The 27,384-nt window shown below is 41.2% G+C and overlaps 1 protein-coding gene across 2 annotated transcripts in view; it reads left to right on the top strand.

Annotated features, from left to right (window-relative positions):
* EXT2 (exostosin glycosyltransferase 2) overlaps nt 1-27,384 on the top strand; it is a 1,719,054-nt gene that overhangs the window by 556,745 nt on the left and 1,134,925 nt on the right. For both annotated transcript variants that reach the window (XM_044078315.1, XM_044078314.1), the window contains exon 7: nt 5,427-5,520. In XM_044078315.1, the coding sequence (XP_043934250.1) occupies nt 5,427-5,520 (94 nt within the window). The remainder of the gene's footprint in view (nt 1-5,426; nt 5,521-27,384) is intronic.

Raw genomic sequence — 27,384 nt, 5'->3', positions numbered from 1 at the left:
TGATTTGTGTCTCATTTATTCCAAGATCAGACTTCATGTTTGTAGGCCGTCACTTGTTGGCCTGTCAGTTCCTTAAAATGTGGTTTAAAGAATCTTTGCTGCTTCACTATGAATTCATTTCTCTTTATAGTATATTCTTTAGAATTTAGTGTATACACACACACATTTTATATGTATGTGTATATGGTTCCCCTTCATATGATCGAATTTCTCTAAACTCGAAAGTAGAACCTCGAATTTAGAGAAACTCGAACATATGAAAGGGACAAATAAATGTTTTCACAGGGGGGCTTTGCCCCCCTGCACCCCCCACATGAGGGAGCTGTGCCCCCCACACCCCCCTACTTAAATATACCTACTCCAAGATCGCACTCTAGTGAAGGAAAGTGAAATCTTCCATTCCGCGCTATATGCGTAAGTACAAAATGGAAGATTTTCCATTCCTCTGCTATAGTGCGGTCACGGAATATTCACATTTAAACTGCTAGGGTACAGGGGGACCTGGCCCCCTGCAATAAGGTAAGTTAACTTTTTATTTTTTTTAAACCTAAGGCTCCCATTCACAATTTTGAGTGAATGGAAGTTCGAGATTCTGGTCTCGAGATTATGAATATCGAGCTTCCATCCATTCCATCTTGTGAAGGGGAACCGTGTGTGTGTGTGTGTGTGTGTGTGTGTGTGTGTGTGTGTGTGTGTGTGTGTGTGTGTGTGTGTGTGTATGTATGTATGTATGTATGTGTGTATATATATATATATATATATATATATATATATATATATATGTGTGTGTGTGTATATATATATATATATATATATATATATATATATATATATATATATATATATATATATATATATATATATATATATGGTCCACGACAGAAGAACAAAATGCCGGATCACCGATGACCACATCACCGAGACGACATCGCCGACAGCCACCATCCCTGACAATGGTGAGTAGTGCAGAATGGGAGTTAGTCCCATTCCTTCACTGTAGTGCAATCTCGGAGTTGGTATATTTATGTAGGGGAGGTCCGGGCAGCGCAGGAGGGCTTGCCTCCTGCTATACACATTTTAATGTGTTTTATGTGTGTATTACGGGAATGGTAATGTGTTCCATTCCGTAATACCGTGACTTACCGTTGTCGGGGATGTCTGCTGTCGGCGATGTCGTCTTGGCGATCTGGCTTTTCATTCTTCTGTCGTGGACCCATATATATATATATATATATATATATATAAGCATGTAATTAGTAATTAATCTCATGCAAAAATTTATTTTTATTTATAACGCTATTATTTTTTTAGTTTACATAAGTGTCATATGTTGTGTTAAAATATATTATAAGTGCTTTTTTTTTTTTAAACCTGTGCCCGTTTGCTGTGTATATTGTTATTCTTTTGAGTTTTTCTGGCTTGGGTGATGGCAGAAAAGGGTCCCTGGACTAATGTATTTATCTGGTTACAAAATGTAAAAATAAAACTAAAGAGCAAGCCCTTCTCCTTCTTGAAAATAAAATTTCATGACTGTCTTTCTTGTCTCCCATTTAAACTGGCAGGTTTGCTAGTTACTGTACAATTAAAAGTATGTAGTATACATCACAGAGTAACATGACAATAAACATTATTCCATGCTGAATTAAGTTAATTTTGTTGAGATTTAAGAAGATGCTTTTCTTGATGGCCATCATCTGTGCTCACAATAAAGCACTTTCATGCCATCATTTGCAGGTAAGAGTATTTGATCTTGGGTGTCTTTTAGTACTAACTAAGGTTTCCTCCTGAAAGTGTTGACAGAATTTTTGAAATAATCTATATTTTTGTCCTGCAGAAGAAACCAGGGAAGAAAGAGTTTTAACACCCTGAAGATAACACTGCCTTACTCGCACTTTATTTGAACTGAGTGCCTAGGTTCCTAAGAATTAGATTGGCTGAGTGGAGGGAAAACAGCACACTTAGTAATCACTGTTTGGAAAATGCTGCTGGCAGAATCCATACCATAAAACTGTGGCCTTTTCTTGCGCTTGCTTCAAAGAATGTCTGTGATGTAAACTTTTATGCTAAAGCCACTTTGACATCAGTTCTCACCAGAACTAGCTACTACTCTTTGGACTATGTTAATAATCAGGCATCCTTTGATACTTCAGTGTTACAGGATTTGGCTCTTTGTGCTTTTATGTTTTGGTGCTTTTCATAGTCTTATATATTTAATATTCCTTGAGATTTTTACGAAGAGTATGCTGGTTGAGATGAACGTATGGTATCTGTTATAATAGATGTACATTCATCATATCAGTTGATATACGAGAGGTATTCTCATCAGCTACTTATTGCCATCCTATCAGTTTCCTTCTGTCTGTACAGTCCTTCTTTCTAATGTCTGCCTTTGAAGTTTCTTGGAAGTTAGGCAAGTACATATTTATGTGTCTTTGTGTATTGTTATTTTTCTTTTGTTTCATTTGTAAAAAGTTGCGCTTGTTCAGTGTAATAACTGATGGATTCAGGGACACGTGCTTCTTGTCTGGTATGTGATATCATGGTGACCCCCAAGTTTAGGTGTTCAAGAAAGAAAAATAGTCATCCTAAGGACTGCAGAATGGGATGTGTCAACAGTGTACTCAGTAGGCAGAGCTCATTTATAAGCTGGTTGAGTACAGGTGTTTTTGACAAAATCAAACGGTTCTTCATGAAGAGATTGAGGGCAATGCCTTAAGCAGGTTGTTAATTTATTGGAATATTTAATCTGCTGTCTTGGAGGCTGAGCCATTCTGTGGAGCTGTGGAGCACCTGTCACTGATCCTGACAGCTGTTTAGTGCTCCCTCGAAAACAGCTGTTCTTGGACTGTGCAGTCTGTCAGGACAGTCGCCTGGCCAGTCCCATCTTGCATTGGTGCTTATAGTTTCATTTGTACAGTACATCTTGTAGTACTTAGACTTAACTTGGTAAGTATACATTTACTTTTTGTTTTTAGCTTTATGGTCATCTTTGTTGAAGAAATCTGCAAAAATGTTAGGTACTCAGTGATATCTTAGTGTATAGTTTTAGATCTCCAGACTTTTTTGTCTTATTGCAGCTCAGTGTATCTTTTTATTAAATACAATGTGATACTTAAAGTTCAGAGTAACAAAGTGAGCCAGTAATGGCATTAACTGAATTTACATTCCATCAAATGTTAGTAGTCTGTAGTACTTGAGCACTACTTTTAAGTGCTCAAAATTTGTGAAACAAGTCTGAGTTAATTTTCGGGTTGGGAAGTTTTGCCTTCAGGTTAAATTATTCTAAATTTATAGTAAAAAACAAAGCAGGAGGTAGCAGCCACGGCTATGTAGAATAACAGACACTGGATCCTACCCAGTTCGGCTTTGTTAAGGGCAGATCCTGCCTCTTAAACCTGGTTGATTTCTTTGAAACAGTCACCAAGGCCATTGACGAGGGGAAGGTGGTCCACACAGCCTACCTGGACCTCGCAAAAGCCTTCGATACAATACCCCACTCGGGCATTATAGATAAGCTCACCAGCTTAAATATAAACCCCTATGTCACTAGATGAATTGCAAACTGGCTCAAGGACAGAACCCACGTGGTTAGAATTGCTGGAGCCATGTCAGACTCCAAACCAGTTACAAGTGGTGTCCCACAAGGCTCAGTCCTGGGACCTCTCTTGTTCGGTATATATTTCTCGGAGGTACAGGCCAACACGGAAGGACTGTGGCTGACCAAGTTCGCAGATGACTGCAAACTGGGTGCCATAATCGACTCTCCAGCCGACACAAGCATCCTCCAAAAGGGCCTCATAGAAACAGACAACTGGTGCCAGAGCCATGACCTCAAGCTAAATGCCAAAAAGTGTATAGTCATCCCCTTTGGCAAAAACAAAGTGCCCACAAATTACCACATAGGTGGTAATCCATTAAGTACAGAAGAAGTAATTAGGGACCTGGGGACCCAAGTTGATAGCATTCTCTCATTTGACAACCACGTGGCCAAAGTGGTTAGAAAAACATTTTATATAGCCCGCCTAATCATGAAGGGAGTCGCATCTAGATCAGAGGAGGTCATCGTGCCTCTTTACTCATCCCTCATCAGGCCCATAATTGAGTACAATGTCCCTTTTGCGATGTACCTTACCAGACACCTGCAGCAACTGGAAAGACCCCAAAAGTACCTCACCAAGGGGATCAAAGGGCTCAAGCAGATGCCATATGCTGCCCGGTTAAAGAAACTCCAGCTCTACTCAGTGGCATACCGCCTGTTCAGAGGCGATCTGTGCCTGACGTATAAAGCCATGTCCAACCCGGAATTAATGGACATGCTGCACCTCAGAAAATCCAAATCCCATCGAGCTACGCGCTCTAGAGACTTGAACCTCAGCACTGAAATAAATAGGACATGCTGGAGGGACAGATTCGTAACCCAGAGGCTCCCTTCACTCTGGAATAAAATCCCAGTCCAGGTTAGGCAGAGTCCCTCATTGACTCTATTCAAGAGGAATATTGATGAGTGGATGGGAGATCGTAGGTTTACCCCGGGTATCACTTCTGTGTCACTGTTAGACAGAGGGACAGTATACTAACCTCGAAAAAGGGCATAGCAAAATAAATTTAAAATGGGTGGCGAAAGCCAAACACATTTTGGCTAGACTTATAAATGCCCTAGGGCAGATAGCCTAGTATGAACCTATGAACAGCTTTATTAGTAAAAGAGGTGAGCGCTTTCGTTGCACCAGCCACTTCATCAGACCACGAAAGCGCTCACCTCTTTTACTAATAAAGCTGTTATTCTACATAGCCGTGGCTGCTACCTCCTGCTTTGTTTTTTACTGTTAATTTTATTGTTGTTGGAGGTAACTCTTGCCAGCACCATTTGGTTTTTACTGCATATTCTAAATTTATGTTTGCACAGATGTTAAAGAAACGTAATTTAGTTTGGATGAAAATACTGTCTGTAAGTTTGTAGCTAATTAACATTTGGTATTTTTTTTCACTTGGCGAAATGACTTTCATTGACATATGACTGGGTACTTAAAAATTGCTAAGGATGTCAGCCAGTGTTTTTTGACTGCTTCTTAGAAGGTGATCGGATTGTTTATCCCAAGGATATATAAATGACAAATTTTTTCAATTGCAGTCATTTTTTTGTGAGCAATGTACTAAGTTAAATTCAAATGGGAACAATATACGTGGCCAGCAATGGTATACGACAAAAGACGTATTAGTTCTCACAGTCCAAGATGACTGTTTTGAGTTTATGAGAATCTAAAGCTTGTAGCCATTGAGTCTGCCTGTAGTTAAAATAACATTCCTGCAGAATACATTAATATCCAAGTTCTAAACAATATTTCCTGCTGAGTAACCAGTTTACTGCCATTATTTAAGCAAGTGTTAAGTATGTGATTAATCGGTGTTTCCTTTTCCCTTTCAAGAGCAAGCATTGTTATTCCTGAAGAAAAACTGCCAGAAATGCTTAGCATTTTGAAAAGCATCCCACAAAGGCAGATTGAAGAGCTTCAGAACCAGGTGTGTGTTGTCTTTGCTTTAGTAATAACACAAGACAAACTGGTCAGTAGAATGGATTCAGTTTAATAAATCTGCTTCTATTTTCTGAATTGAAAAAAATACCACTTTTGTAAAAAGCAACAGAATACATTGTAGAAACATTGTGATACTTTGTGGAGCACATATTTGTGTAGCTAAACATTTTTAGATTCTGAACAAGTTTTTTAGCATAACAGCTTTATTTATTTTATCAACGTTCATATACCTAACAACTAAATTACTTTAATACATTAAGTTCAATATAGCAGAATCAGAGGTCATTGCAGGCTTGTTTTTTTTTTAGTGCTTGGTTCATTGGTAGTTACTAGGCATGCAATCCACGAGACCATTAAGGAGCGTAGCTGAAATTCCCAGTTGCCCCAAAGCACTGTTGTTAAGTGACATGCTCAAGGTCACACAGTAGGCAAATGAAGGTTGAGGAAATCGCAGCGTATACGACAGGAAGCAGTGCATTAACAACACCCAGCCTTAATCTGATAAATGGAATGCCCGTCTTCCCTGCCTACACCATCAAGTGCCACAGCCACTATTCAAACTCTGGTCACCTGGCCCACGGTCAGGGCATTGGCCTTGTAGTATAGATGTTGCACCATAGACAGAGCCAGAAGTGTATCATGCATTTTCATGAAATAATGTAGGCAGTGAATATAGTGTGCATTTTTTGGTGATACCTTGACTCTGTCCTAGAATTCAAACACATCATCAAAGAACACTTAGCTAGCAAAAATCTTTGCCACTAAGGAATTGCCTGAAGTCTTGCTAACCCTAGTGATTCAGTTTTGTTTTTGGAGCCTTACCCCTGAAGCTGTACTGCCTTCACTTCCGTAACATATGACTTCCCTTAGCCCACTGTAGATTTATATCTTACCTTGCTATAAAATAACTTGTAGATTTCTTTTGCTGTGGTTGTCATTTTATTCTATGTTGCTAATCATCCTAATATCTACATTACTGCAACATTATCATACCATATTTTTTCCATCTGTTATTTGTACCCTTTTCCCCTTTTGATCTTCATGTGAATTTCCTTGTGCAAATCCTCATGAAATATGTTGCAACATTCTTTGATGGTATACTTTGCAATTTATAATGTAAGTTTAGGCTGGTCACTTCATACAGTTTTCATTACCACTGCATGATTGTTTTGCAGTTAGTGTAGATAATAGATGAACAGCTATTTTGTCACATTTCTGTGCCTTGTATGCTAATTTACTGTCCACCATGTCATTAAAGTCTTTATTATCTGTGCAGTTAATATATACACATACATGCTTATTTGTGTAAATTGTTAAAACTTGGTATGTATGTTATGACATCATTGTATGTTTTAATGTTAATAGTTAATGTTAATAGTTTTTTTTTCCTTTGCTCTGTAATGAAAATGGGCACTTTTACTGCAGTGTTAGTATTTGAGGCCGAAGAATGGAACTGGAATACATAAAAGATTAGTTATTGGTTAACTAATGGTACTGTTCATCACATCTGTGCTAAATGTCTTTGTTAATTATTTATCAATGCATTGTGCTAAGAATGGGTAGAATATCAAAACTGTGTAACAAGGGGAGGTATTGTATATAGTTTGGTACATGGGGGGTTTTGGAGATTTCACCATTTGTGGTTAAATGAACTGCTGTATATAAACCATCATAAATTATGAGTGAGTCTCTTTGCCTTCCCTCCAATTCTTAGGTTCATAGTTACATGCTAGTTTTTTGAAATGTGAAGATCTTATGAAACTTAGTGTTGTTCCCGTGATAGTTTCATACCCTTATATGTTGCATATGAATAACCCAGAGATGGGTTGAACAAGGATATACTGGGACATTTAAATGTTTCTCCTGTCCACGAGGGACAAGGTAGAAGAAGTAATTTGCTTTATGTGGAGTGGAAGACTGTTCTAAAACAGCGGTATTCACTTTGCTACATACCTACCCCTTCAACATGTTCTATTTATTTTGCAAAACAGATTGAGATTTCTTGAGCTTTTTTTACAGTACCATTGGACTTACGAATGTGTAATAGTTCTGGCAGATACACAAGGCAGAGGTCATCCTTCAGTAGCTTGTATATGACCTGCGACTTAGAAAAGGCACAGTGTTTTGAGATGGTCTGCATAAGGCACAGTGTTTTGAGATGGTCTGCATTTTTTTTTTTAATGAGAAAGCATAGTCATTCCAGTTGTGACAAATGTTTGGACACATAAATATTGATAGGGACTGTTTTAATCAATGATTGGCCTGATGACTGACCAGTACAGTGAAAAGATTACATCCCTGGACCTGGACACAATACCTTAGATATAAGTTGGCCAACAGTGGAGACATGGTAATCAAAGGACAGTTCATTGTTAACATACGCTCCCAGATCCCTAGCTATGGGATTGATTTTCAGGGGTGTGTTATTAATGTTAATTGTTACAAGGGGAGTCATGCTTTACCAAAGGATGTCATTATACACATCTTGGCATTTAATCTTAGTCCATAGTTTTGACATTTGCTATTTGTGTAGGACAGGCCTCTTGGAGGATCTTTCTTTTGGGGAGTTTATATTTGCACCAAGTTTACAATCATCTGTAGACTTGGTCAGCCACAAATTCTTAACATTAACTTTGACCTCATAGAAGTTAATGCTAAATATGAGTGACCCAAGGACTGAATCATGGGGTACACTAACAGTCTTTTGGTCGAAAGTCTTTAGGAGAAAGACAATGACAGGTATTTTGTAGAAGATAGAGCTACACATCCTAACTTCCTGTGCTCTGTATGTGAGGCAATTTATCTAATGACTCACATAGCGATTGACATTTAGCTGGGAGAGTTTATCTACCATGCATTAGTGTAGGATGGTGTTAAACACCTTTGCAAGGTTTTGATATGTGATGTACATTGCTTTGCCCCTCATCTATTGCTTCAGTAATTTTTTTGAAGAAGTTAACCAGGCTATGTCTGTCCTTAAAAAATCCTGACTGACCTGGGTCGAGATTCTGTAAGTTACTTATATCCTTATTTATCAATTCCATAATGATTCTTTCTGTAGCCTTACAGATGAGACTGGTCAGGCTTATGGGTCTGTAATTACCCTGGTTCATTTGAAGCCTTACCTTTGTTCAAGAATGAAACCAAAATAACGTTCCGGTACACTGCTGAACCAAAAACTGAAACAGAACGTTAAGTCCGCAGTGTCTTGAGACCAGATCCTCTCTGAAAAACAGCAGTTCTGCCAACACAAAACCAGTCGGAAAAACGTGAACAGGTATTCAACGAGGTCCACAAAACAAGCTAAACTTTTATTGAACAAGTACGTTGTATATCCAAAAGTTAAGCGCTTTCACTTGCAAGACAGTAAGCTTCATCAGAACAAACAACAATGAACCTCCCAACATTTAAATAAACTTTTTGGTGCCAACATACTGATAAAGCTTATTCTTTAAAGGCATATGACACCAACAAATAAGCGCAATTGTACACAAACAAATAACATATCATTCAATTCTCCATGAACTTTTGAATAGCCATAATATATGTATATGAAACAACTGTATAAAAATGCACATTAAAATCTTGAAAGTATAAGAATTATACAAATAAAATAAACAGATAATGCTTAGATAGTTTATAAATAATCGGAACACAATTCTCACATCTACTGCTCATATTGTCCTATAATGTCCTTTACATATAAACACAATCTAAAAAAAATCCATCAAACTAGCAAGCTATGATGGTTTTATACCATTTTCAATATATACAACTATCCTAGTGTTACTGATGAAAGTAAAAAATTCCATCATATAACATATAGCATATAGTAATACTACACATAGTATATTATCAACATTCACAGAACTATTTTCTAAGATACCAATATACAATATTGTGAATTCAGTCCATAGCTAGCAGGGGTTTGGTCGAGATGACATCATTAAGACCTGGTGGAGTTGAAGAGTCCAATAATACCTGCCACCAATACTCCTTATATGATAGTAAGCCCTTAAAATCTCCCCACCCCCAACAAAATTCCACATATGGTGAAAGACTCTTGGGAATTTTTGAAGAAATATCCCATTTTTATTCAGAGGAATGAGTTGATATTTCTTACCATAGATGTTATAGATCTGTTTTCTTGCATTCCCAAGACGAAAGGTTTAGAAGCGTTTGCTAATAGTATACACAAGTATGCAGACCTTGAATGGGACAAAGCATGCCTATTATTGGATATGATGTCAATTGTCCTAGAACACAATTACATCCAATTCGAAGATGAACTGTTCAGGCAAACCAGTGGCGTTGCTATGGGAGCAGCGTGTGCCCCCATATACGCCAATCTGGTTATGCTGGATTGGGAGGAGACTAAGGTGTTCAATAGTCATGATATGCAACATATAATATATTATTCCCTAAATTTAGATGATATATACGTCTTATGGGAAGGAAGCAAAAATACATTGGATCAATTTTTAGAGTATCTTAATCAGAGTAGTAGTTATTTAAAATTCACCTCCTCTAGTAGTGACCAAGGTGTACCTTATTTGGATACATATGTTTCCAAAATGGGAATGGGGTTTAAATCAAGAATTTTCTTTTACTACTGCTTCTGTGTCTGAGGTTACATGTTCTACAGAAAAGGTAGGTGCTGTTGTAGAAGACTAATTTCACATAAAGACAACCACAACCAGTGTCTGTTTTGTTTAGGCTCTAACCATGACTGTAAGTCTTGCTCTGTATATCAGGCGTTTGTTCCTAAGACCTTGCGTAGCCACCTTCACTCTCTCGGGTGTGTATCAGAAGTTCGAACGCTCACAAGTCCGAACGCCGAAACTTTGAACTGGGGAGTTCGAAGTCTAAAAATAAGGAAGCCGCAGAACATCAAATTCTTTCCCAGGGAAAGAATTTGGTGGGCCGGTTCCGCAGCTTTGCTATTTCCTCCACTGTGGTGCGATCTCGTAGTTGGTATATTTAAGTAGAGGGGTGTGAGGGGGAGCCCCCCACATTAGAAATGGTATTTAGTGTTTGTGTGTTTCCGCGTTTTGTACCGGAACAGCGATCTTTTTTCCCTGGGAAAAAAATTGCTGTTCTGAGTGTTCGGAGTATTCAGTTTTCAAACGTTTGGGTTTGATATTTACGTAGTTGAAGTTTTGACACTTCGACTATGTGATATAGACCCACTCTCTCAATATTTTCATTGAGAATCAAGGACTTAAGAAGTTAGTGCATGACTTCATAGAGGATACGTCGTAAGTTGAAATATGACCCCACCTTTCCTATAACTAGTATAATCCAGGTACAGATTTGCTGTATCCAAGACTGTTGGTAAGCTTCTGAACCCCCCAAACTCTTCTGTGTTGGAGAGAAGCCTTCTAGATTATCAGTGGGAGTGGTAAGCACTAGGTAACCTATCTATGACAGGAGGAGTGATTTCTGGCCCAGAAATTATAGTTTATTGGCCGTTTGGGAAGCTTTTCCATCTTTTTCAACCTTCTGATTTAAAAGCCTGTGTTTGCGCTTGCTTCCTGCCTTTCCTGTTACTACTCTGGTCCAGGTACAGATTTGCTGTATCCAGGACTCTTTGTAAGCTTCTGAGCCCCCCAAGCCTTTCCGTGTTGGAGGGAAGCCTTCTAGCTTATCAGTGGGAGTGGTAAGCATCAGGTAGCCTATCTACCACAAGAGGAGTGGTCCCTGGCCCAGAAATTGTAGCTATTGGCTGTTTGAGCAGTTTTTTCCCATCTCTTTCAAATTTCTGGTTTGAAAGCCGCACTTGTGCCTGTTTCCCACCTTTGCTATAACTAGTCTAGTCCGGGTACAGAGTTGCTGTATCCAGGATTGTTAGTAAGCTTCTGAGCCCCCCAAGCCTTTCTGTGTTGGAGGAAAGCCTTCAAGCTGATCAGTGGGAGTGGTAAGCACTAGGTAGCCTATCCTCCATGGGAAAAGTGAGTTTTGGCCCAGAAATTGTAGTTTATTTGGCCGTTTGGGCAGTTTTCCATCTCTTTCAACTTTCTGGCTAAAAGCCTACGTTTGTACTTGTTCCCCGCCTTTCCTGTAACTAGTCTAGTCCAGGTACAGATTTGCATTCCAGGACTCTTTGTAAGCTTCTGAGCCCCCCAAGGCTTTCTGTGTTGGAGGGGAGCCTTCTAGCTTATCAGTGGGAGTGGTAAGCACTAGGTAGCCTGTCTACCATGAGAGGAGAGGTTCTTGGCCCAGAAATTGTAGTTTATTGACCATTTGGACAGTTTGTCTGTCTCTTTCAACTTTCTGGTTTAAAAGACCACATTTGCGCTTGTTTCCCATCTTTCCTGTAACTAACCTACTGGGTAGCACACGAAACCCTTAAACTGATACAAGCCTTCTAGCTTAGGAGAGAGACTTTGGAGTGATTAAGTATCAGTTTTCTGTACTTTCTTGCTGTACTTAACTGTTTTCCGCCTAAACGCAGATTTTCCAGCATTTATTGTGATTTAAAAGCTTGTTTTTTTTTCACATATTGTACTTATTTGACTGCCTCCACTTTTAAAAAGTTTTTTATTTTAAATAATTTGTTTAACTGTTGTAGGCTACACACTAAAGTGCGATAGCCTTTTCTGATCATTTGTAGTCGTTTAAAGCTGTTTTAAGTGTGTTATTTACTGTTTTTGCCTTATCTTTTCAAAAAAACAAAAAAAAAAAAACAAAAATTCCATGTTTCCCGCCTTTCTAAGCTAGTATAGTTCAGTTTTCAGGCTAGTGCTGAATTCAGGGCTGTGATGCTAGTTTCTGAGTTGCCCATACCTTACTTGGATAGAAGGAAGTTTCTCTGTTCACCTGTGAGAGAGGGGAGCTTTAAGCAACTTATCTGTCCCTGGAGGAGTGGTTCCAGCCCAGAAGTTAGTAGTTTATTGGCCATTTTGGGCTAATTTCTCTCTCTTTCATTTCCCTACTATAAAAAAAAAACACGTTTGCACGGTTTTGTGCACTGGACAGTGCCTGTTAGCTACTGTTAAATTATTCCCGGCTCTACTAAGTCTTCTCTTCAGTTTTTCCTTGAAACTAGTCTAATTCTCAACCTAAGCACTCAGAAAGCATCTTACAGCCCAGCACTTGCTCAGACCTAATAGCAAGCACTAATATACCCTGACACTGATTGCCCAGCAGGGCAAGTCTCTTTATTCACCCCCTCACCAATCAAGCGACTAAGCAGCTCACCCTACTATTCAGGCATGACCAAAGGGCAACTTCAGGTGCACTCTCCAGTCCAGCTGGTGAATCTGGGTATCCTGAGGCAGTGTTACAACTGCCTCATGTACACAGACAACCCTCTCCTCCTACCACATAACACTAACATATGCGAGAGATGCAATTATATAGCCAAACTGGAAGCTAAACTGTCTCCACCCAAGACTGGAACAGATAGTCAAGAGGAGAAGGTTAACACTTGCACCACATCTCCAGCCGCACACAGAGCTACTAAAACAGCACTGGCAAAAAATACACACAAATGCACAAAATCATACTCGGAGGCTCTAAATAAAAACCTGCAAAAGCATCAGAGACCTCCAAAGCAGACACCCAAACAACCTGCACTTCCCGTCACAAACCAGACAACACATAAAACACAAAATCAGTGTGCCGCACAATCACAGCCCTTAAGGCAAAATAGCATACCTAACACACTGGTAATAGGTGACTATAGTCAGGCACACTGACGTCCCACTCACTAGGCTGGACAAGCAGAAGGTTACAGTTAGATGCCTGTCGGGAGCCAGAATCCACCACATAATACAAGCACTCGGGTCACGCCAGAACAAGTACAAATATGACTTTGTCATTGTTCATGTTGGTGTGTCTGACCTGAGACGTACCTCCCTGGACTACATGAAAAGAGACATGGAAGAGCTCTCTGATTATGTAGCCCAGGCTGGTATGACCCTGACCCAGAGTAGCATCCTGCCCCCACCAAGAATGATACCTCAGTATAAAGAAAAAATTATCAATTTCAAAAATTGGCTAAGCTTCTGGTGTCATTCAAAGGGGATCCAGTGTCTGTCAGCCGGGACGACATGCTCGACAAGCCGTTGCCAAGAGATGGCTTGCACCTGTCACCCCTAGGCTTTCGAATACTGGCCAAGGCTCTTGCTGCCCCCATAGTGCCTTTTTTAGGCAAGGCTCAAAAGTCAAACCCACCTCCGTAAAGAGCACAATTAACAAAAAATTGAGGGTTATGCTACTCAGCGACAGGAGTTTAAATCTCAAAATGCATGTGCTCGAAGCACTCCTCAGTATGGAGAACATCGACATCTATGCAGTAACTGAAACCTGGTTCAAGACTCCAGAGAGCACCTCAGCACTACTGGGCTACAACTCATACCACACATTTCGGCCACAGAACACGGACCGAAACACAAAAGGGGAGGGGCTGTATCCATATTCATCAAGTATACCTACACCTTCAGGTTAGTGGCGCAGCATGATACCTCTGAGATCATCCATGTGCAACTAACATTGGGAAAATCTGCAATGCAAATTGTGGCCTGCTACAGGTCACCCTCCATGACCCAGGACCACAACTCCACCTTTCTGGAGACACTGGAAAACATAAAGGTCCTACCAAACACCCTGATATTGGGCGATTTCAATTACCCTACCATTCACTGTGAAAACTACTCTAGTACAAATTCCCAGGCCCAGCGCATCCTGGAATTCATCAACTCAAATGCCCTGGATTAGCTGGTAAACTCCCCTACCAGAGGTGAAAACATATTGGGCCTGGTTATCACCAACATGGGCGACAGGTGTTCCACACCGGAGGTCAACCCTTCACTGGTTAGATCAGACCATAAACTAATCTCTCTGGATGTCCACACCCTACCACCACCCCCAACTAAGGAAACTACTGTAAAAAAACTTTTGTAAAGCAAACTTCACCTTACTTAAGACAGAGGTGGTAAGTTTCACAGCCCCCACGCTAAAGGATAACGCTGCCCAAGATGCAGAAACCTTTACAAATGCACTCTGTGAGCACCTACAAGGATGCATGAATCGTGCCATCCCTAGCAAAACCAAGACTCACTCCTCTAAGAGAGGGAAACCAGTTTGGTGGACCCCTGCAATAAATAGGCCATACAATAGAAGGAGAAAGCTAGTTCAGAAAAAAAGCAAATCCCAAGAAGGAAAGACATCCCTGATCAGTATCAGTAAGAAACTGAGGTCCCTCATGAAATCATCCAAGGCTAACTTTGAAAAGAAAAATAGCCAAGGATTCAAAAGATAACCACAAAGCTTTCTTTAGCTATGTTAAGAATCTAAGTGGCAACTCGCAGATATGCACTGAACTTCTGCAAAATAGCACAAAATATACTGAACCTACTGATATTGCCAACATCCTGGCAGATAGATTCAGTGCAAACTTCACCCCCCTCTCACCTCCGAAAGGGCCCACAACAATACCGGAAAAGTGTAGTGTCCCAAAATTCACAGACGCACAAGTGAAAACAGCCCTTTCAAAAGCCAAAAACACAGCATCAATGGGACCAGATGGTGTCCCAGGCTGCGTCTTGCATGAACTACAGAACGAACTAACCCCCCACCTAAGCACGCTGTTCATCCTCAGCCTCTCCACAGGCTACGTGCCCATAGAATGGCGCACAGCAACAGTTATTCCTCTCCACAAAGGAGGGGCCACAACTGACCCTGGTAACTATCGCCCCGTAAGCCTGACTACCCTGGTCTGCAAGGCTATGGAGCGCATCATCATGGAACTCATTAACAAAGACATTGGGAACCTCCAAACACTTGACCCAACCCAGTTCGGCTATGTTAAGGGTAGATCATGCTTACTAAACCTGGTGGACTTCTTCGAGACAGTCACCAAGGCCATAGACGAGGGAAAGGTGGTTCACACAGCCTACCTTGACCTCGCCAAGGCATTCGACATCATTCCCCACTCGGGTATCAACAGAAAAACTCACCAGCCTGAACATAAACCCCTACGTCACAAGATGGGTTGCCAACTGGCTTACAGACAGAATTCACACGGTAAGAATAGCGGGCTCCAGATCCGACTCTTAACCAGTCACAAGTGGTGTCCCACAAGGCTTGGTCCTAGGACCCCTACTGTTCGGCATACACTTCTCAGACGTACAGGCAAACACAGGAGGACTATGGCTAACCAAGTATGCCAATGACTGCAAACTGGGAGCCATAATTGACTCTCCTGCTGACACAGACATCCTCCAAAAGGGCCTTACTGAGACGGACACCTGGTGTCAAAGTCATGGCCTAAAGCTAAATGCCAAAAAATGCATAGTCATCCCGTTTGGGAAAAACAAAACACCCACGAATTACCACACAGGTGGCAGCCCCCTTAATACAGAAGAGGTAATAAGAGATCTGGGGACCCAGGTAGATAGTAATCTCTCCTTTGACAATCATATTGCCAAAGTAGTTAGGAAATCCTTCTATGTGGCCCATCTAATTATTAAAGGGTTCGCATCTAGAAATAAAGAGGTTATAGTGCCCCTCTACTCGTCACTCATTAGACCCATCATAGAGTACAATGCCTCATTTGGGATGTACCTCACAAGACACTTCCAACAGCTGGAAAGACCGCAAAAGTACCTCACCAAGAGGATTACTGGTGTCAAACATATGTCCTATGCAGCCCGACTGAAAAAACTCCGGCTGTACACAGTGGCATATCGCTTACTCAGAGGTGATTTCTGCCTGACTTACAAAGCCATGTCCAACTCAGAATTGATGGACATGCTCCACCTAAAGAAATCCAAGTCACTGTGAGACACGCGCTCTAGTGAGCTAAACCTTGCCACAACAATAAATAGAACATGCTGGAGGATTGATTCCTGTCAGAGACTCCCCATGCTTTGGAACAAAATTACAAATTACATCAGGCAGAGCCCCTCACTAATACTCTTCAAGAGAAACCTTGACGAGTGGATGGGTAACAGAAAATACACCCCTGGGATCACTTCATTGGCTCTGCTTGACAGAGGATCAGTTAATTAATCAATAGGGCGGCGAAAGACAACACTCTGGCTAGGCTTATAAATGCCCTCTGGCAGATAGCCTAGTACCCACCTATGAACCTATAGGGAGGAGACAATGATTGATTAATCATCTGAGGTGTTTGTATATAAGCTTGCTTTTAGAATTGTTAAGTTATCTGAAGAAGTTTCACTACTAAGTGAGACGAAAAGTGCTTAATTTTACCTTTTTCAGTGTTGTTTTACATTAAAGTCGTTTTTTATTTAAAGTGGATTTTGCTGGTTTGTTTGCTGTGACAATTTCTGCCTTAAGGACCAAGGCAGAGATTGCCTCTGCCTTCCTGTATGGCCTGTTGCCCTAGAGCACACCTATCCACCAGATTCTCACTGGTCTTATGTTCTTGGAATCCTCCCAGTAATCAGGACTACACAATGAATAGTACACGTAATAGAATAGTTGTGTTACATAAATGCATATGTTTGAGTATATTCATTGTGGCAGTCTGCATTCCCATCTGCCATCCCTCCTGTACCTTTGGTAATCCTAGACTTCAGTTAGATCCCTTTTTATTACTTACTTTCCTACTCACCTCTCTGTCTGGGCACCTCCTTTCTTGATTTCGCCATACAACCTGGAGAGGGGGGTTAGGGACCTCTGGGGTGGACCTGACAAGCAGGATGGAGTTTTGTCCATCTAGTCCTGTCATGTCATGCTTTGAAGCTCGAGACGCTCCTGCCTCAGCAAGGGCAAAAAAATTGGAAAGATTACATTGTAGAAAGCCCTTCTAATACCACCTATGCCCTTACATTGCAGTGGGAGGGTGTCAGCAGAAGCTACTGGGGGAGAGAACTCTGGAAGTCTGGCCATCCATGGGCTACATGTGGGTAGGATATCCCACTGTTCAGGACTGCAATAGAGGATATACATGACTGTCGACATTTTTGGTAAGTTCCTGACACGGATGTGCTATCTGTAAGAATTGTGTCCACCTGTGCTGAAATGATCCCCTCAACCTTCCACCTGCTGTGGCTCAGGAGCCTGTCTTTTGCTCACCTTTGCCAGTCAGCAGCACTAGATAACGAACGCTCACTGCTCTTTTCTTCCTTCTCCTTTTTAATTCCAGAGTGACCTGCTCACTGTATCGTCAGGGTACACAAACAGAAGCACCAAGAAGTGCCAGAGACGCAAGTGCCGAACAGTGGCCTAAAGAAGTGCTATAAAATCAATGTACGTATGTGTGTGTGTGTGTGTGTGTGTGTGTGTGTGTGTGTGTGTGTGTGTGTGTGTGTGTGTGTGTGTGTGTGTGTATATATATATATATATATATATAGTATGTATAAATATATACGTACGTGTGTGTGTGTGCGCGTAACTAGTTTAAACTTTCAGTGCCATACTTTGTTTGGTCCTACTGCAGCTGACATTTTTAAAAGTTTACAGGAGAGCGGCGAGGATACTAAGAATTTTAAGAAGATCTTCCTTTCTTCTGTTCCCAAATTTCGGAGAAGCTGTCATTTTAAGGTTGGTCCCTTTTTTCTTAGGGAACAAAGGCCACAAGAAAAGGAAAGAGTTTAGACAAACGAAGTTTCAAGACAAATCAAAACAGGAATTCAAAAGATCAAAAGCTTCCATTCCTGGTAAGCCAGCCTCCTTGTAATGATCATTCCATCCCTCATCTTGACCAAACCTTAATCTTTCTGTCAAAAAAAAACTTTCTCTTTAAACATATGGGTTCTGAGCACCCTAGAGAAGGGGGTACAAGATGACCTGGCTTTCTTCTCTCTTCTCAGGCATTTATGAGGTACCATCAAGCCAATTTCCATTGATTTTCTTATTGTGAGAGTTGTTGCATCAGGGCATCATAGAGGTTGATCATCATCAGTGGCAGAAAGGATTTTACTCAAGGCTCTTCCTAGATCCCAGAAAGGAAGGGAAATAAAGACCCATTCTGGATGTCTCAACACCTTTTTAATGGTAACAAAATGTTAATGTCCATTGTCTTCTTCCAACAATCCTTTCTCAGGGACTTTTGGTGTTTCTGGACATAAAGGACCACAGGATTTTTTTAAGAATGTATCCCTTGCAATTTCACTTTCAATTCTCTGCTTTGCCCTTTTGTATCTCTACTGCTGTAAGGGTATTCACAAAAAGCCCAACTTCTGTTATTGCTTTTTTTCAGGCTTTAGGGAATTAATATCTTTTCCTGTTTGGACAACATGCCTTTTCAGGCTTGTTCAAGATAAAAACGTTTTGCAGATCTGAACTTTACCATAGACCTTTTTCACTACTTTAAACTTCAAAAAGTCCATTCTTCTTCTATCCCAGGATGTAGGTTTAATACTGTTTCAATGACAGCATTTCTTCCTCAAGAGAAAATACAATTCCTAATGGAATATCTACAGTCTATTCTTCCCCTAGACATGAGCTCAGCAAGAGATTTTTTGAGAGCCGTGGGGTACATTGTATCCACTATTCAAATTATACCTTTGGCCAGAGTCTGCATGAGGAAGGTTCATTGGTATTTCAGGTCATCTTGGAGACCACATTTCCATCCCCTGAACTTCCCAATTCCTCTCTTGCCCTTCATCAACAAGGACTTTCTTTGGTGGATCAACCAGATATCACTCAATCCAGGAATGCCCTTTCTGATTCCTTACCCTTGCCAGAATCTCTACAAAGATGCTTCAAACCTGGCACAGGGAGCATGTTCCTTGAACATAAAGTCCATGGTGTTTGGTCAAAACAAAGTGGAAGGATCACATATATATCAGTTGAAAGCTCTGATCCTGCAATGCTTACATCACATTTGGTCTCCAGGGCCTCTAGAAATACTGACAGACACCATCACCATCACATAGTGCATAACATAGAAAGGGGAATAAAATCTTATCACCTCTGCAGTGATTGCCTGGGACGTAGCCATTCAGCACAGTCTGTCCTTGCAGACAGTTTACATCCTCTCAGAGTGAACACTTGTCCATCAGTGGGGTACTTCCCAGATGTATCTTTTTCCCTCCTCTTGGAACAGGCAACTGTGCTCCAGAGAACAATGCCTAGAGGTTTGTAAAACATATGCCGTGTCTTTTTCTTGTAAGGGGAGATTCCTTTATGCCTTTCTTTCCATCCTTCGGATTTCCAAGTTCCTTCTTAAAGTCAAGGACAAACCAAAACTTTTGCTGGTGACCCCCTTTTTGGCCCAGGCAGCACTGGTTTTCCCTTCTCTTTCATCCAGCCTAGGACAGCCATCAAAAGTTACCTTACAGGATGGTCTTGTTCATAAAATATAGGGGCTCTTTCATTCATCTGAACCTAGAAACTCTGAATGTAGTCCTTTGGATGAGTGGATTTTAATTCCTTTAAGGTATCTTTTTTTTTCGTAGAGGATGTGCTTACAAGTATTACAGGAAGATTTGAAACCTGCTTCAAGAGAGTCTTCTGTTTCCAAGTGGAAGAGATTTTATGTTTGGTTCGAAGTGGAAGAGATTTTATATTTGGTGCCAAAAGAAAAAAGGAAGACCCTTATCAAATGGATATTTCTGTCATTCTTTCTTATTTGTGCGAGTTGCTCAGTTCAGGGTTGGCATATTCCTCTATTAAATCACACCTGGCAGCAGTTTCTGTCTGCCTTTAGATTCACTTTTGTCTGCACATTTTGAGGTCAGACGGTTCTTGAAAGGTGCCCTTCACATCAGGCCGACAAGGAAATTTGTTTATCTTTGAGACCTAAACAACATCTTGGAAACTTTAACTCTTTCTTTTTCCCTTGGAACCTGCTTCCTCTTCTTTTAAATTGTATTGCCATAATTTAACAGTCCGTCATGCCATCTGGAAAGTTAAGCATTTTGATGCATCTTGCCCTTGTCTTTTGTTATTTATTTGGGCCATGTTTTTAACAATAAGCTTTAACATTTTATTCAAACCACAGCCCAAATAAGCGTGGTGTTTCCCTCAATTACATCACCTTAAGGATTTTCCATAGACTTCATTGGATGCATTTCTGAGCCTGTGCAGAATGCATCCGTTTAAATCTGTGGGTGCATTTCACATTTTCTGTGAGCTGATATCACCATGGTTCACAATTCTCTTTAATTTTCAGTGGCATCATGATAGGGGAAATTTTAGCAAGCATTCATTTCAATGAATTAAAGAGGAAAAACATTTACCAATCTGGCAAAAATGATAATCTATGCTTTGTTTGCCACATAGGGTGGTGAAAAAAGTAATTTACCAAGCGTGACAACATGCTAAGTTCTGTGAATGGAAATGGTCCTATCTTTTAGCTCTTATTTCAGCTAAGAGAGTTTCTGAGTTTCTCATGTCTTTTTAATTTTTCATAACAGGTTTACCCTCAGAACAAAGCCTTTCTTTATTCCCAAGGTTGTTAATGTTAACTTGCCAACATGTTTTCTCTTTCCCAGAGCAAAGGTGAGAGAATCTTGAGTTCCTTGGATGTTAACAGGTAGCTCAGATTTTACTTTAACAAAACTAAGTCTATCAGGAAATCACTTAATTTCTTTACAAGACAAAACGTTGGGTCTCCCATTAGCTAAACAATCTGTAAATGGATTTCTTCATCCATTTTCTTTTGTTCTGCCTTTCATGGATGAATGATCCCAGGCTTGGATAAGATCCATTCTCCCAGAGCTGTTGCCTGTTCTGTAGCTTTGTTCAGAGGTCTGGATTCTAAATCCATTGTAGAAGTAGCCAGTTGGCTTTCTCTGTGCACTTTTACTAAGCATTAGAAGAGTGATACTTTCTCTAGGGCTAGAGCTGGGTTGGCTGGATGTGAACTTCAAAGAATTTTAGTCCCCAGGTCAGCGTCTCAGCCCACCTCCCTTAACATCTAGCAAGTTGTGGTAATCTTCCCATTAGTAATACTGCAACAGTGATTAAAGGAAGAGCATAGTACAATAAATTCACCATAACAGTAGATGTGCAGCTGATCACTGTTGCAGTATTACAACTCACCATTATCCCCTGTTCATTCAAGGTGGGCTTCACATTCTTTACACACTTCCAGATGGTGTGTTCTTATTCGTGTATATTTTGCATCTTTCTCTGTTTATTTATTTATTTTTTTGCCTCAATTCTTCTGTTCCATTCTGAGGCAACAGAGCCCTTGGGTACTTCACGCCCGTATCTCCTCCATTATATATCACCTAGCATTTGAATGCTTTGATTGATTGATTGATCGGAAGCCGAATATGTGGCAGAAGAGGATAACACCTAGGCTATGGTATCCTTGCTAGATGTATGTCTGACCTTGGCAGGATATCCCATTCGTTAATAATACTGCAACAGTGATCAGTCTGACAATCTCTTGTTATGGTAAGTTTACTCTACTATGTTCTTCTTTTAATCACTGTTCATAGGTTCGTACTAGGCTATCTGCCCTAAAGAATTTATAAGCCTAGCCAGAGTGTATGTGGCTTACACCACCCCTTAGGATGAGAATACTACGCCCTTTTAGGGTTTAGTTTACTATGCCTCTGTCTAGCAGTGACACAGAGATGACCCTCGGGGTAAACCTACGATCTCCCATCCACTCGTCGAGATTTCTCTTGAATAGAGTCAGTGAGGGGCTCTGCCTAACATGGACTGGGATTCTGTTCCAGAGTGTAGGGAGCCTCTGGGTTATGAATCTGTCCCTCCAGCACGTCCTATTTATTTCTGTGTTGAGGTTTAAGTCACTTGTTCTCGTAGCTCTGATGGATTTGGATTTTCTGAGGTGGAGCATGTCCATTAATTCAGGATTGGACATGGCCTTGTACGTCAGGCACAGATCACCTCTGAGTAGGCGGTGTGCGACTGAATAGAGCTGGAGTTTTTTCAGTCGGGCAGCATATGACATATGTTTAAGACCCTTTATCCTCTTGGTGAGGAACTTTTGGGGTCTTTCCAACTGCTGCAGGTGTCGGGTGAGATACATCCCAAATGGGGCATTGTACTCAATCATTGGCCTGATAAGAGAAGAGTACAGGGGCACAATGACCTCTCTTGATCTAGATGTGAAACCCTTCATGATAAGGTGGACAATATAGAAGGTCTTCCTAACCACTTTGGCAATGTGAGTGTCAAATGAGAGGTTACTGTCAACCTGGGTCCCTAGGTCCCTGATTACGTCTTCCGTACTTAATGGATTACTGCCTATGTGGTAATTTGTCAGTACCTTGTTTTTCCCAAAGGGGTATGACTATACATTTTTTGGCGTTCAGCTTAAGGCCATGGCTCTGGCACCAATTATCCGTTTCTATGAGGCCTCTCTGAAGGATGTTTGTGTCCGCTGGAGTATCAATTATGGCACCCAGTTTGCAGTCATCTGCGAACTTTGTCAGCCACAATCCTCCTATGTTTGCCTGTACTTCGGAAAAATAAATGCCGAACAAGAGGGGTCCCAGGACTGAGCCCTATGGGACACCGCTTGTGACTGGCTTAGAGTCTGACATAGCTCCAGCAACTCTGACCCTGTGGGTTCTGTCCTTGAGCCAGTTTGCAACCCATCTTGTGACATATGGGTTTACATTTAAGCTGGTGAGTTTGTCTATGATGCCCGAGTGGGGTATTGTGTCAAAGGCTTTTGCAAGGTCAAGGTAGGCTGTGTGAACTGCCTTACCCTCATCAATGGCCTTAGTGACTGTTTCAAAAAAGTCGACCAAGTTCAAAAGGCAGGAACTGCCCTTGACAAAGCCAAATTGAGTAGGATCCAATGTCTGTAGGTCCCCAATGTCTTTGTTTATGAGTTCCATAATGATCCTCTCCATAGCTTTGCAGACCAGGCTCGTCAAGCGTATGGGGCGGTAATTTCCAGGGTCCGTAGAGGCACCACCTTTGTGAAGTGGGACCACTGTTGCCGTACGCCACTCTTTGGGTACGTATCCTGTAGTAAGGCTAAGATTAAACCGCAGCCTTATGTGTGGGTTTAGTTCCTCTTGGAGTTCATGTAGCACACAGCCCGGGACACCATCCGGTCCCATTGATGCTGTGTTTTTAGCTTTAGAGAGGGCGGCTCTCACCTGGGCATCTGAGATGTTAGGGAGGCTACACTCTGCTGGGATAGTTATTTCTCCTTTTGGGGGGAGGGGAAGAGAAATTTGCACTGAACCTGTCTGCCAGAATGTTGGCAATGTCAGTGGGTTCAGTGTATTTTGTGTCATTTTGGACTAACTCTGAGCATATCTGGGAGTTTCCACCCAGGTTTCTAACATAGCTAAAGAAGGCCTTGTGATTGTCTTTTGTGTCTCTTGCGATTTTTCTCTCAAAGTTGGCCTTGGATGATTTTATGAGTGATCGTAGGTTTTTGCTAGTACTGATCAGAGACGCCTTCCCTTTTAGGGATTTTGCTCTGTCATGTAGTAGCTTCCTCCTCCTGTTGTAAAGTTTGTTTATGGCTGGGGTCCACCAGACCGGGCGCCTGCCTTTGGGGGAATGGGTCTTGGTTTTATTTGGGATTGCATGATCCATGCATTCTTGAAGGTGCCCATAGAAGGCATTTGCAAAGGACTAAGCAGTGTGGGTTGTGGTTTCCACTGGCCCAGGGGCCTTGAAGGATACCACTTCAGTCTTAAGAAGTGTGAAGTTTGCTTTTGAGAAGTTCTTCACTGTGGTCTTTGTGCAGGGGTGGGGCGGATGTGGATTTCCAGTGAGATTAATTTATGGTCTGATCTTACCAAAGAGGGATATACTTCCGGTGTGGAGCATTTTGTCCCCATGTTTGTGATGATCAGGTCTAGTATATTGTCTCCTCTTGTGGGAATGGTGACTAGTTGTTCCATTGCATTTGAGTTTTTGAATTCTAGGAACCTTTGGGCTAGGGTGTTGGGGCTTGAGTAATGTTCCCAGTCTATGTTTGGCTAGTTGAAATCTCCCAAAATGATGGTATTTGGAGAGACATTCATACTCTCCAGTGTCTTCAGGAAGGCTGTGTGGGGTTTCTGAGTTTGAGAGGGTGGTCTGTAGCATGCTACAAAACTGTAAGGCAGTTTTGCCTATGGTTAGTTGCACCTGGATAGTTTCCGATGCTTCGTGCGTTGCCACTAACCTGGAGGTGTGGGTATCTTTGATGAAAATGGATACTCCCCCTCCTTTTATGGTTCGGTCCAGGTTTTGGGGCCGGAAAGCATGATATGAGGTAAAACCTGATAGTGCTGGGGTGCTCTCAGGAGCCTTGAACCAGGTTTCAGTCACTGCAGAGACATCGATGTTCTCCATACTGAGGAGGGCTTCGAGGGCGTGCATCTTGAGGTTTAGACTTCTGGCATTGAGCAGCATTACCCTTAGTTTTTTTCCACTTGTGTTTTCTAGGGAGGTAGGTTTGTCATTTGAACCTTGCCTAAAAAAGGCACTATAGGGGTGGCAAGAGCCTTGGCCAATATCCGGAAGCCCAGGGGTGACAGGTGCAAGCCATCCCTTGCGAAGCAGCATGGCTTGTCAAGCATGTCATCCCAAGCAGACAGACATTGGATCCCCTTAGAATGACACCAGTAATTAAGCCAATTGTTAAAACTGATCATTTTGTCTTTGTACTGTGGCATCATTCTTGGTGAGGGTAAGATGCTGCTCAGGGTCAGGGTCATACCGGCCTGGGCTACATAATCAGAGAGCTCCTCTGTCTCTTTTTCATGTAGTCCAGGGAGGTACATCTCAGGTCGTTCACACCGGCATGTACAATGACCGAGTCATATTTGTACTTGCTGTGGAGTGACCTGAGTGCTTGTGTTATGTGGCGGATTCTAGCTCCCGACAGGCAGCTTACTGTGACCTTTTCCTTGTTCAGTCTGGTGAGCGGGATGTCAGTGTGTCTGACTATGGAGTCACCTATTACAAGTGTGTCTGGCATATTGTTTGGCCTTAAGGGCTGTGACTGTTTAGCACACTGACTTTGTGAACTATGTGTTGCATGTGCTATGTCTTGAGGTGGTGGTTGCTTGGGTGTCTGCTTTGGAGGACTCCGTTGTTTTGGTAGATTTTTAATCAGCGCCTCCGAGTATGTTTTTGTGTGTTTATGTGTTTGGTTTGCTGTTGTGATAGTTCTATGTGAGACTGGGTTTGTGGTGTGCGTGGTTACCTTCTCCTCCTGACTGGTCTTGCCAGTACTGAATTGAGAGAGCTCAGCCTCCAGTTTGGCTATAAAGTTGCATCTCTCACATATATTTGTATTTGTTGGGAGGAGGAGAGGGTTGTCTGTGTACATGAGGCAATTGTAACATTGCCTCAAGATTCCCAGATTCACCAGTTGAACAGGAGAGGACGCCAGCAAATGACCCTTCGACATGCTAGAAATAGTGAAAAAGATTGCTGTGTAACTGAGTCAGAAAGGACCTATAGGGAGATGTGTACTCAACAGAATTTAGGTGAATGAAGTACTTTCTTTTGTTTGAGTGCTTTACCTGTATAAAAATGCTTTAGGAGCAAGTGCTGAGCTTTTCAGATAGAGTATAGGCTGTTTAGATTGCAAGTAGAAACAGTTCTAAGGGAAAAATTGAAGAGCAGACTTGGCGGAGCCAGAAAAAGTTTAACCGTGTTTAACCAAGTTTAACCGGCGCTGCGCTATGCGCATGACCGCGCAAAGGCGGATTTTAAGCAGTGAACTACAAAAGAGCTAGGAATGGTCCCAAACAACCAATTACTACAGCTTCTTGTGCTGAGGTCACTTCCCCCAAGGACAGGTAGGCTGCTCAAGGCTCCCCACTCCCACTGGTGAGCAAAGAAACTTCCTTCTATCCAAGTAAGGTAATGGACAACACAGGAACTACACCACAGCCCAGAATACAGCAATGCCTGTATACTGGTCTAAACTAGTCGAGAAAGGCGGGAAAACAAGGATTATTTTTTTGTTTTTTTGGGGTTTTTTTGTAGAAATACACAGAAAATGCAGAGACAGTGATAAATTAGTTACACAGGCTAGCACACTTTAGTGGGCAGCCTCCACAGTTAAATTAAACAAACAAACAAGCAAACTTTCGATTAAATTCGACTAAATGTAACTTTAAGTGCAGATTTAAAAATAAATGCAGTAATCAGAAAAAAAACAGTTCAGGCTAGTTTAAAGTAAGCAACAGAAGCTATTTCCAGTTGCAGTATTATATTTTGCTATTAATTTTTTCTTCAAGTTGTATAACATGTTCATAAAGAATAGTTATAATGGTATGGAAGAAAGGCTGAAGAAACAAAAGGAGGTGATTTATTTGCTTGTTGTTTATACAGTTGCTTTAGAATACATTTTTATAAATTTCTTTGAATTGATAGCATATAAACTCTTATGTGAAGGAAAAGGTGGGAGGAGTGAGAAAAGCAAATATTTTGTATCAGAATTAATCTGGAGAAAGAATTTGTAATTGTTAACAGTAACGTTATTGTTATGCTAACTAGTAGCAGAGGAAGCAGGTGATGTTTTGGTGAAAGAAATATTTCCATTTGTTGAACATTTTTCATTTTGTCAGTATCTGTTCCCTGTGGTAGGCGCACACAAGTCAGTACTGGATACTTTAGCAGGATCACTGTTGCTACTTGAAAGGTGCGATTTTGGATCCGTTGTTGCTATTTTCATATTTTTAACTGTGACAGAATTTTTTGTCAGAATGTTGGCAGATTTGCTGCAATTATTAGGCACTCATTGTGGTGCTAACAGTTTGGCACTTAGTTCAAAAATTAGATACTGCTGTGTCGTACATGGAAACAGCAGACAAGCTCTTAATGGCTGCTTATAAAATGTTAAACACATAAATGTCAGCACTGTTAGAAGAGCCAAGACTGCTGTTATTTAATTACATCTGAAGTGCAGAAGGGTCAAATAGCCATGGCGGTAAAGCATTTCAGAAAAGCTGTCTAATTACATTCACATTTTTGAAATCTGAGC

This window comes from Protopterus annectens, chromosome 7.part0 (genome assembly GCF_019279795.1).
Source record: "Protopterus annectens isolate FY-2018-M chromosome 7.part0, PAN1.0, whole genome shotgun sequence".
Classification (NCBI taxonomy): Eukaryota; Metazoa; Chordata; order Ceratodontiformes; family Protopteridae; genus Protopterus; species Protopterus annectens.
This window is presented reverse-complemented; position numbering and strand designations above follow the sequence as displayed.